This window comes from Dendrobates tinctorius, unplaced genomic scaffold, assembly GCF_039654945.1.
Source record: "Dendrobates tinctorius isolate UK_male_01 unplaced genomic scaffold, ASM3965494v1 ptg000211l, whole genome shotgun sequence".
Classification (NCBI taxonomy): domain Eukaryota; kingdom Metazoa; phylum Chordata; class Amphibia; order Anura; family Dendrobatidae; genus Dendrobates; species Dendrobates tinctorius.
The window spans coordinates 16915958-16928661 of NW_027361878.1; the positions used below are offsets into that span (position 1 = coordinate 16915958).

The following is a 12704-nucleotide window of genomic DNA, read 5'->3' on the forward strand; positions in this document are numbered from 1 at the left end:
GGTAATTCCATTTTAATGATGACCTTAAGAAGCTTACGTTCTGCACATCTTTTAGCTGCTTTTAATCATCCAATTTTGTGCAGATTTGGGGGATTATCTCTGTGGCAGAGTAATGTCGCTGTCAGTTTAATAAGCATTCGTGTATATTTAGATAGCTATGGTGTAGCTCACCGTCCTGTGTACATTGCCTTTTATACCTCATCTTAACTAACATCAAGGGGATCTAAAACAAAATTGTAATTCTACTTGTCTGACAAGGACTTTAGTCCCTCTCATTCCAGCACTGATCCTTTGTTTTTGGACTCCTCGGCAACTAGACTGCTGTGATGAGAGAAGTCATTAGGGTGAATTATCCCTCATAATGTGACTGTGTGCGTCCTGGTGATGTTGGCTAATAGGTTTCATTACATGTTTATTGAGAAGCATTTCCTTAAGTTGTTCTTTACATATTTGATGTTCAAGACAGTAATGAAGTGATCCGGAGTTTATTAGCTCTTTTGTGTGTCACAACAAACAATACAAAATATTTACAGAACCCGATGCATTAATTTGAGCTGCTTTTCCAATTGCTCCTTTCAAGCCGCCGTTACCTCTACCTTTTTTTTTTTTTGCTCTTTTGTTTTTCTTCCCCTTCTTCCAAGAGACATAACTTTTCATTATTCCGTCTATTTTGCCATTTTTCAGAGCTATAGTTGTACTTTTGAATAACGCTTTTCAGTTTATCATTTAAAGGGATTGTCTAGGATTATTTTAACTTTTTTTTTTTTTTTTTTTACATTGTGGGGCTAAAAGCTAACAGAGGCGACTACCTACCTGTTCTATCCAGCTCAGAGCAGTCACCGACATCTTCTGCCGGAGATTCAGCTGCTCCACAGCTCCACATCATCAGAGCTGCTCTATCGGCAGGGTGTGACTGCAGACGTCATTCTGATTGACAGCCGGCTCCCCGCAGTTAGGTAGCAGGGAGCCGGCTATCAATCAGCATCACATCAACAGAAGAAGCTGCTGCTCTGTTGATGTGACATCAGCGGAAGCTGCAGAATCACCGGCAGGAGCAGTCTTTGATCTCTCTGTGCCGGCAGAGATCGATGCCGGGCACAACAGTCAGGTAGTTAGCACCCACAGTAACATAAATAAATAAGCAGTCCTGGATAACCCCTAATGTTCTGAAAGTTTCCAAGTGGGGTGGAATAAAAATAGCAATTTCGCCATTGTTTTTTAAAATTCTATTTGTTTAGCGTTCAATGTATGGTAAAAATGTCCTGTTAAAAAAAAAAAAATGATCTGAAGAATTGTTTTAACTATTTTACTGGTTTAAAAAAAATTTGTAACAAATGTACTTTTTATTCCCATTTTCCAAAATCTGTAATTTTTTTTTTTACTTCTCCATTGTTAGCCGTGTTAGGACTACAAATGAATGAACTTGAACTGTAAAGTTGTAGTGTCCAATGTTGAACTCCGAACACGAACTTCTCCTGGAAGTCCGTTGTAGAGTTCTGGAGTCTGGGGGAGTGGGGGGCAGGAGAGAGAGAGTTTCCAGCTCCAAAATTCAGATCCTCATTGATTTTAATGGGGTTCAGGTTCAAGGTCAGGTATAGTTCTGGCCCTGGAACCAAACTTTGAACTAAAGTTCAATCGAGTATCAAAACCTGAACTTCCACAGGTTCGCTCATTCCTAGTTAGGACTTGTATTTGGAGGCCAAGTTATAGTGTTTATTGGGATACATATGTCATTTTGTTTGCTGTACATTTTTGGGGGAGGTGCAGAAACTGATAAATGTTAATTCTGGCACTTTAAAACATTTTTCTTTTTACGGCAGTTAATTAATATTTTTATTTTGAGAGATAAAAGTAATATAGCTGCCTTGATACATAATAACCTTATTCTTTCATTTCTTTATTTTTAGATTTGCGAAAAGGAAGGTGATTTAAATATTTAAGCTTTAAAAGAAGTGATAAAATACAGAACATTCGCACAGCAATGTCGTTTTTACATTGCTGTGTATATGTTCAATCTTTTTGACTTTTTTTAGCTGAATTTTACTGATTGTATTAACGACATACTAATGGTTAACCGGATATCTTTGTATCTCTATCATTACAATGGAAGGGAAATGCATGAACTGAATCCGTCATCTTTCTCACTGCAATAAAAGAAAACGAGCATTTTTTTTATAGCTTCATTCTCACTGTGTCGCTAAATTGCAGCTTGAGTTTTTGTGCTTTTTCACGCATATTTAATCTCTATTTACATTATAAATTACAGATGGCAATGAAAACTTGCAACAGATGCTAATGTTTTTTTCCCCAGATATATATATATATATATATATTTTGCTGTCAAATTCTCCAAGCTTCTCCCTTCTGATAGTCAGTGAAAATCGGACCGTTTTTTGTCACGGACCCTTAGGGTATGTCCACACGTAGTTTTTATGTTGTGTGGATTTTGTTGAAAAATCCGCAGGTAAATCCGCAGGACAAAAGTCCTGCAGTTTTGCCCTGCTGTTTCACACCTCATAATGGATGAGGTGTGAAACCGCAGCGGAATCCGCACAAAGAATTGACATGCTGCGGATTGTAACCCGCAGCAAATCCACGCGGAAAAATCCGCAGCATGTGCACAGCGTTTTTCAGTTTACCATTGAAAACAATGGTACTGTACAACGCACCTAAATCTGCTGCGGACCCGCAGGGCCAAAACCGCTGCGGATCCGCAGCAGAATTCGCACCGTGTGCACATAGCCATATACTTGCATTGCTGATTTTGATCTGACCCTCGGATCAAAATCAGACATGTTTCAGGGATTTTCAGTAAAAAAATCACGAACAGGTGAATAGTTCCATAGACTCACACGTAGGAGTGCCATCCATGAAAATCATATGCAAAAATTGGACGTGTAAATGAGCCCTTCCAGTTAGTGGTGTTGATAGAAAAGTGGGCTACTGGTTACCGATTGCATGATTGCTTTTAGCACCCCTAGTCCTCGGCACAGAAGGTTCTGGGGTTTGTTGGCCAATTACCACCGCTTTATGCTGTTCCTACTGTATGCAGAAATAAATCCCACAGAAAGGAGATTGGTGCCATCAGAGCTGTGAATCCTCGCAGCCACATAGACACATATAACTTGCTTCCAATTATGACCACATTGTAGACATTTCCACCATGTCTGATAATCTGCTTCCACACATGTATGTAAACGCTCAGATTTTCCATCTTAGGCTGTGTGCCCACGATGGGATTTTTAAGAGTTTTTGCCGCGATTTTCGGCCCGAAAACGCTGCAAAAACGTTTAAAAATTGTGTACAGAACGCCCCCCATGCATTCCTATGGCATTCCGCACATGCTGTGCTAATGCTGCGCTTTTTTCCGCGGCGGAATCGCATCGCGGAAAAAATCGCAGCATGATCATTCTTTTGTGCGGAATCGCAAAGAATTGCCGCGATTCCGCACCCATAGGAATGCATGAGAATCGCTTACTTCCCGCATGTGGCTATGCCCACCATGCAGGAAGTTAAGCGTCTCATGTGAGGTTGGTACCCACGGTGTGGAGGAGAGGAGATTGTCCTCCAGGCCCTGGGTACCATACCCCTGTAAAAAAAAGAATAAAAAATAAAAAATCGGGGTATATTTACCTTCCGGCGTCCCGCGCTGCATTCCCGGGCCTCAGCGTTCCCAGTAATGCCTTGCGGCAAGGTCCTGTGATGACGTAGTCTCGCGTGACGCTAGTGGTCTTGCGAGACCAACGTCATCACAGGTCTCGCAAGGCATTACTGGGAACGCTGAGGCCCGGGATGGCAGCGCAGGACGTCGGAAGGTAAATATACACCGATTTTTTTATTTTTTTATCATTGTTAACATTTTATCTTTTACTATTGATGCCGCATAGGCGGCCTCAATAGTAAAAAGCTGCTCACACTTGTCAAACACTATGTTTGACGAGTATGACCAACCTGTCAATCACTTTCCAAGCAATGTTTCAAATCGCTTGGAAAGTGCTTGAGAAAATCGCGGCAAAATCGCGGTGAAATCGCGCAGGAAAAAAACGCGCAATTTCTGGGAAGGAGTCCGGTTTTCAGTGTGCGTTTTAACACGCAACGTGGGCACATAGCCTTAGGCCGGAGTCACACTAGCGAATAAATCGGACGAATGCAATGCGATAAAAAATCGCATTGCATTCGTCCCAATGTTATTCTATGGGGCAGCTCCCATCATCCGATTTTTTTGTCGGATCTTTTCCTCGGACCGAGACAATCGCAGCATGCTGTGATTGTCACCGATTTTCGGATCAGACTCGCCAATGCAAGCCTATGGGGGCGATTAAAAATCGAATTACAAACGGACCACAAGTGTGACTTGCGATAAAATCGCACCCGGTGTCCTTTAGAAAAGCCGGCAATTCATTTTGCAATACAGTAAAATCACACTGACAGGTTTAATAAAGAAACAAAAGAATAGATATAAACACATAGAAAACATTATATATATATACACATGTCATTGAGACACATATATATATATATATATATATATATATATTTACTAGAGTTCTACATAGCTGAATAGCTGCTAATTCAATTGCCGGCTTTTGTAAAATCATTCCCCAACACGACACGAAATGACACGTGGTTTACATGCAGTAAACCATTTAATTTCATGGGTTTTTTTTATATGTCCCTGACTAATAATTAGATGAGAGTTTGTGTGCAAAATTTGGTACGTCTAGGTGTTAATTTAAGGGGTTAATTCGTTGTAAAAAGAAAAAATGCGTGGGCTCCAACGGTAAAATCGCAACCAGAGAGGTTAAGCAGGTGAGTGAGGGCAGATTTTTATAGCCTTGAGAGGGACCAATTTTTTTGGCCCCCCTGGCTACAAAAATCTGCCCCCAGACACCCCAGATAAGGCGCAGCTATAAGATGTGCCAATTCTGGCACTTATCCTCTCTATTCCCATCGCCCTGTAGTGATGGCGAATGGGTTAATAACAAAGGGTTAATGTCACCATTCGATTGTAAGGTGACATTAAGCCGATTAATAATGGAGAGGTGTCAATAAGACACCGATCCATTATTAACCCTAGACTTAAAGTGTTAAAAAACACACATATGCCTGATGAAGAGACCTGAGTAGTCTCGAAAGCTTGCAATGTGTTACCATCTTTTCAGTTAGCCATTAAAAGGTATCAACCACTGAGGACTCTCAATTCTGAATATTTTTCTATCTACTGGCTCACATGGTACAAAGATATACATCTTTCCTGTAAAAAACACACACAGACAATTAATTAAAAATATTTTAATGAAAGAAAGACACCAAGCTTTTGACAAATTTTTTATTCCTCTGGTAATCCAAAATAAAACCATGACCTGCAAAAAAATAACATAAAAAAGCAACGATATCCTTACCTCTCCGCCGTTCAGTCATGTCTCACGCTGCAATCCTTCACAAGGGGTTAAATAGTTTACAATGAGGAGCGGTGCTAATGCGACCAGCCTCACTGTAAACTGCTTCAGAATGAATTATTTCAGCTCTGCGCAGCCTCACTGGCTGCCTGGAGCTGAGCTAATTACCGTGGGAAACTTTCTGACTTTTTTCCCGCGGTCATTAGTTCATTCTCAGATCAGCCGCGGACTCCCTCTGACGTCACTGAGGCTGCGTGGAGTCCCCTGACTGACCTGAGGTGAACTAATAAACGTGGGAAAAAAGTCAGAAAGTTTCCCACGGTAATTAGGTCATCTCAGAGCAGCCAGTGAGGCTGCGCAGAGCTGAAATAATTAATTCTGAAGCAGTTTACAGTGAGGCTGGTCGCATTAGCACCAGTCCTCATTGTAAACTATTTAACCCCTTGTGAAGGATTGCAGCGTGAGACATGACTGAATGGCGGAGAGGTAAGGATATCGTTGCTTTTTTATGTTATTTTTTTGCAGGTCATGGTTTTATTTTGGATTACCAGAGGAATAAAAAAATTGTCAAAAAATTGGTGTCTTTCTTTCATTAAAATATTTTTTAATTAATGTCTGTGTGTGTTTTTTTAACACTTTCATAGTCTAGGGTTAATAATGGATCGGTGTCTTATTGACTCCTCTCCATTATTAATCGGAGTAATGTCACCTTGCAATCGAATGGTGATATTAACCCTTTGTTATTAACCCATTCGCCACCGCTACAGGGCAATGGGAATAGAGAGGATAAGTGGCAGAATAGGCACATCTTATAGATGCGCCTTATCTGGGGGGTCTGGGGGCAGATTTTTGTAACCGGGGGGGAGGGGGCAAAAAAAATGGTCCCTCTCAAGGCTATAAAAATCTGCCCTCACTCACCTGCTTTACCTCTCTGGTTGCGATTTTACAGCGGGAGCCCACACATTTTTTTTACAATGAATTAACCCCTTAAATTAACACTTACACCTCCCAAATTTTGCACACAAACCCTCATGTAATTATTAGTCAGGGACATAGAAAATAAAACATGAAATGAAATGGTTTACTGTATGTGTCATTTTTTCATGTCGGGTTGGGGAATGATTTTACAAAAGCCGGCAATTGAGTTAGCAGCTATTCTGCTATGAAGAACTCTAGGAAATATATATATATATATATATATATATATATATATATATATATATAATGTGTGTGTGTCTCAATGACGTGTGTGTGTGTATATATATATATATATATAATGTATTCTATGTGTATATATCTATTCTTTCGTTTTGTGTTTTAACCTGCCATAGGGATCCATTATGTGTCCATTTTGCAAGCCTCCGAGAAAATATCGCCAGACGGATGTGAAATGGATGCTTAGAAGCGAATAAAATTGGATCATTGCAGGAAATTCGGATGACAGACGGATCCCTGGTCAAGAAACCTTTGTGCGATTTCGGTCCGTCAAAATCGGACCGATTTTTTTATCGTTGTGTGTGACTCCAGCCTTATTCCTTTTTTGTTTTGTTTTCGAGAAATCACACACACGTGCTGCAGAAATAATCCACAGCAAAATACTAGTGCCATATTCAGACATCTATTTTTCTAGCGCGCACTGTTTTCCTTTTTTTGGCACCTATTATAGTCTGTGTGGTGGTTCACTATCTGTATTTTTAGTGGGACAAGTGGACAAGAAATGATCGTTTTTGAGTTGAGTCAGGCAAAATGACCATACAAGTCTGCGGGTTAGTGATACTGACGGACATCACCTAGATGGTGTCCGTGTGCAGTCTGTGTGCTGTCCGCGATTAACGATGCAATGTATTTATTAATGTATTCAGATGTGAAAATTACTGATGAAACATTGATTATATAAACTTAACACTGAGCAAACACTGATGACAAATCGCTGATGTCTGAATGACGCCTTACATGTAAAGCCTCGTTCAGCCTGCAGTATTGCAGCAGCAATTTATGGTTCCTTGTAGTTAAAGTAAGTTTGGTTCATGTAAATCGCAGGAGTCATTATAGAAATGGTAAAATGGGGCCATATTATGGCCATCTGAATGAGACCTCATCCTGCAATAAGTGGCGAAAAGTTTGGAAGCAAAACACAGAACTGAGAAGGGGTTGTCCGGTTATGACTAGGGAAGACCAGATCCGTGGAAGTTCAGGTTCTACCAAACTTTAATCCAAAGATTGGTTTGGGCAGCAGAACTCTACCCAAACTTTACTCAGAAGCCGAACCCTATAGAAGTCAATGAGGACCCAAACTTTCAACTCTCCCTTGGTGTGGATGTGACCATTGGGCCCAGCAGTGATCAGTAAAATGGGCAATTATTTATCCCTGATGGGGCACTTTTATCCCTGTTACAAAAATGGAGCGTTCGGTCAGATACCCAACCACCACTTCATTCATTATCTATGGGGCTTCCAGAAAAAGCAGAGCACAGCGCTTGGCGGTCCCATAAGGAAAGAAGATGCATACTCCATTCAAATGGGAGAAAAAGTGTCCAATTCTGATGATTCGTGAGGGTCCCAACAGTTGGACCCTCACTACTCATAAAGTTATCACCAATTGTATGGACAAATGATCGCTTGGTTTCACTGGACCACCCACCCCTATATGTCACCATGAAGAACTGCATACAGAAGAAGCGGCTGAGTCCATATCTTACAATTTTTTTGTAATATCCATTTTTTATTTACTTGAAATCAAAATAAATACACGACCCCTGCCCTTAAAACTCTGTTTGTAAACAATAGAAAACCTTACCATGTTCTTTGGCCTGTCTTTTTGTTTGGTATGGCGCAGCAGGGATATCCCATATGAAAAATGGAATTATCCCCGATACGGTAAGACTGGCCTTCCCTAAATTCCCCTCCTTCCCTTAGTTCAAAATAACATGTACAAGACGTGTTAAAGCCCAAGACAGCCAGACTTCATTTACAAAAAGTTCCAATGGATCAGTCATCCATTCCTCGTTGAAGGGTTTACTCCATTGCATTTTTCCTTCTCTGTCCCTTTTTCATCACAGGGATAGCGTGATCTTTGTAGTCCCTCTTGGCCACACATGCAGGGGACTCCATGTCGTCTGAGGTCCTTTTAGCAGAACTTATGTCTGACGATAATCTGTGTCCTAAAGGGGGTAAAAAAAAAATGAATAATTAAGATAAACTGTATAAAAGGACATATCGGTTTACTTTCTAGCTCCACGCTATTCTATGAAGCTGCAGAAGGTGACCTAAAGGGTGTTTTCTATGTAACACCTTGCCAACGGGCTGGTGGACAAGATCGATTTTATTGTACAAGTGCTATCCGTGGTTTTCACGGACAGCACTCATGCCTATGATATTCTATGGAGCTGTTTACATGTCTGATGTTTTTCTAGGACTGAGTGGTTAGCAGAAAAAATTGGAGACGTGTCTTATTTTGATCTGAGTGTCGGATGAAAACTGACAATGTCAGTCTATGGATCCCTAAAAAACATCGGACCGCACTCGGATGACATCTGAGAACATGGAGTTTTTTTGTTTCCAAGCTAATTGCACTATGATAAAAGTCTGATCAGAATAATCAACTGTTTTTCTTGGATGTGGAGAGATCGGTCATGTGAACCCACCTGTATAGTCCATGCACATGGCTGGATAGATCTACATTGTACTGATCTGTAATACTGTGCTCATACACTAGGTACCAAAACTCTACCACCTGGTGTCACACTTTTTTTTGTATGAATGAGAAGAAATATTTTGGAATTTTCTACCCTAGAAGCATGGCTTTTAGGGTAGGATGGATAGCCTCATAAAGCCACTATATGGTAGCACAGTGCATATGGACCAGAATATGAAGCCATAGTGACTCCATCTGTGGTTGGACAATGTTTATGCACGTGGCTTTACGTGGCCATTAGATTGCGAGACTAAATTAAAAAACATCCTCAAACCATAGCCAGCTATACAAATTTGAAGGAAAATATTAGTGGGGTTCCTGGAGTTGTGACTCTACCAGTGCCCAGAATAAATGGACACGGGTACAGTCACAACAGGAGTGGATTTTATTGGTAAAATGACCATATAAAACAGTGGACACTGAGGAAGGTTCGAGATCTGTCTCCCCCTCACATAAAGCTGTGCTGCACAGACTTCCTGCTCTGCAGTTTTTGGCTGAACCTGTACTGCACAAATATCCTGCTCTGCAACTATTGGGTGAAGCTTCACTGAACAGACTTACTGCTCTGCAGCTATTGGCTAGACTTATAATGCACAAATTTCCTTCTCTGCAGCTATTGGCTGAAGCTGTACTGCACAGACTTCCTGCTCTGCAGTTATTGGCTGAACCTGTACTACACAGACTTCCTGCTCTGCAGCTATTGGTTGAACCTGTATTGCACAGACTTCCTGCTCTGCAGTTATTGGCTGAAGCTGCTCTGCACCTGCACAGACTTTTAGTTCTGCGCTCCCCCAAAAAGCACACTATCCTGATAATAGTAAGAGCTCTCTACTCTGTGTAAGCTGCTGCTGTCTTCTGCAATTAGGCCAAGAAGAAGAGAAAAATACCTGGATGAGAAAAGAGAGTCCATAATATTAATGGGATGCGTTAATGACCTATTGTTTAAGTCAGGTATTTGCTTTAGATGTATTTTTTTTAAAATGCAATTTTTTTCATGATTATTTAAAAAAGCAAAATTATTAATCTTGCTATCTTCACATGGGGCACTGGGGCAATTTAGGCTCATACTTCCTGTCCTTTCCAGAAGAGTATTCAGCAGTTTCCTTATCATCGAAGGCAGGATTACAATGACCGGTAACAACTCTATAAACAGCTAACACAGGATCCACAATCACAATAGGCAATATCACAGCTGACCCTGCTTCTCCCTTCACAACCCTTTCACATGCTCAGTAGAAACTTCAATACAAGAAAAAAGGTTGGGGTTTGCCCATTGTGACTATGTACATGTGTTGTTTCCTGAAACAATCTGAAATTAAAGTCTAAAAAAGCCCCTATGGCCACTGAGAAAACTGCAAGATTTCTATTTTTTATTTTTAATACAGATTGCGATTTGTAAAAAAAAGCCTTATTTTTAAACGTAATGCAAAAATCTGATTTAAACAATAGGTCCAATAGGTCATTTTCTGATGGTATAGCGTCCCTTTAAAACAGCATGTGAAAATCTAGTATTCTTTGAAAACCAGAAAAATTAAATGACAGTTAATGGACAATTTGTATCATCATTTGAGCTCATTGTAGGAAACATAAAAATTAAGTACACAGTAGTGTTGAGCGAATGTGCTTGGATAAGATGTTATGCAAGTACGTTCGCTCAACACTAGTACACAGCTTTTGTCATTGCATTTTTCCACCCACCCATTCACTGTGATGGAGTTCTGAAGAAAGCTGCTGTGTGCCTATGTGTCCTCCATTTCCGCTTGTCCCATCGACAGAGTAGAAGCATTTTGAAAGTGCGCCTGAATGAGTGGTTGCAGAGTGCATAACACATGGGGTTGACAGTACTGTTCACATAGCATAACCAGTAACCCAGCTCCCACAATTTTGTTGGAATACAGTCCTTACAGAATGTGGACACTAGCACCATGATATTGTAAGGAGTCCAAGTTAAAATAAAAGCAAGCAAAATAGCACTTAATGTCCTTGCGGCTTTTTTTTCCTTGATGAGTGAATTACTTTTTCTCTTTCCATGACGGGCTTTCTCCACTTTAGCTTTAATAACTGTTGACGGCAGAGCTGTAGTCTGGGATCGGGATGATTTTCTAGTTATCTCCCGCTTTCCCCCATTGACTTCATTTTCTAAATCTCCCCGATCAAGGGTGTCATTTGACCCGCGAGAACCAGTGGGTGTAGCAACAACAGTGCTGACCATTGGTAGTCGTATGACAGCAGAGCAGATGCTCTTCATCTCGTAGGGTGGATCTTCTCCATCGGAAGAAGAGGAGAGTGAGTCTGCCGAAGCGGCGTCTTCCATGGTGTTCCAGCTCCCGTTACTTCGATGTTGAGGATAACTTCTGAGTGATGGACTGGCGGCGAGTTTACCTGGAAAACAGCACGCTCTCTTGATTCTTGGCACTGTTATTTGCGATCTGGACAATCTTTCTGATTCTCCCATCCCACTGCTACTACCACTTCTTACGCTGCCCAAGGGACGAACAATGTTTTCTGTTTCCGAACCTTGCAAGCCCGCCAGTTCTCTGCTTCTGTTCTCTGTTTCTCTGTAAATCCTCCAGTACAGGATAATCATAATAGTTACTGGCAAGTAAAAGGCAGCAATGGCGGTGCCAAATGTGATAATAGGCTGTGACAAGAACTGGATGTAGCATGCGTCGGGTTCTACTGTTCTTTCACCAACGATGTACTGCCAGCACAATATAGCAGGTGCCCATAAAACAAACGATATAATCCATGCCAACCCAATCATAATGGCCGCTCTTTTTGGTGTTCTCTTAGCCCTGTACGTCAATGGTCGAGTAATTGAAAAATATCGGTCAAAGCTTATAATCAACAGGTTCATTACAGAAGCGTTACTGGTGACATAATCTAGTGCCAACCACACGTCACAGGAGATACTGCCAAGTGCCCAACGACCCATTATAATATAGGTTGTGTACAAGTTCATGGAGACGGCGCCAATGACGACATCGGCGCATGCTAAACTGAGAATGAAGTAGTTGTTGACAGTCTTTAGGTCGCTATTGACTTTGAAGGCCAAGAGGACTAAGATATTTCCAACGGTGGTAATAAGAGAAAGGATTCCTGTAGTCAAGGCAATGAGAACCACCTCCCACATAGCGTGTCCTCCAAATGGGTCTCTGTACGGATACTCTGTAGCATTGGGAGCCAACGGGTCGATAGTAGAATTGTTCATGGTTGGAAGCCAGTTGGTCATCGGTTCTTGCCCAGCATTACGATGGAGGGCTAGCATGACATTTTTGAAAGAAGCAGGGGTACGGACCCCCGTAACCAAAGCTTGTTAACCCTTTTATCCACTGTAACCTGCAAGTAAGAGAAATATAAAAATTAATGTCAGAAAGAAAATAATTGCCAATATGAAAGCTTAAATAAACTTTTTGCAATAGTACAGTAGAAGACTCCAGGTAACAGGTGGATGAGTTAGCACAAGACAGAAAGCCGCAGCACTTTGCTACCTCCGCTTGTTGCACCTAACACCGCCCAGAGGTTTTGTGGTGTCACCAGTGTCTTCGGCTGTCATATGTATTCCTTTTTCCTACTCCTTAATTTATTTTTTTATTCTTTCACTCCCAGTT

The 12704-nt window shown here is 41.1% G+C and overlaps 1 protein-coding gene across 2 annotated transcripts in view; it reads right to left on the reverse strand.

The window, feature by feature from the left end:
- Positions 1 to 8071: 8071 nt before the first annotated feature.
- Positions 8072 to 12704, reverse strand: part of CHRM1 (cholinergic receptor muscarinic 1) — a 223959-nt gene continuing 219326 nt past the window's right edge. For both annotated transcript variants that reach the window (XM_073554523.1, XM_073554522.1), the window contains 2 exons: positions 10792 to 12432; positions 8072 to 8560 (listed from right to left, as the gene is read on the reverse strand). In XM_073554523.1, coding sequence (XP_073410624.1) covers positions 10796 to 12361 — 1566 coding nt within the window. In that variant the 5' untranslated portion in view covers positions 12362 to 12432 and the 3' untranslated portion in view covers positions 8072 to 8560; positions 10792 to 10795. The remainder of the gene's footprint in view (positions 8561 to 10791; positions 12433 to 12704) is intronic.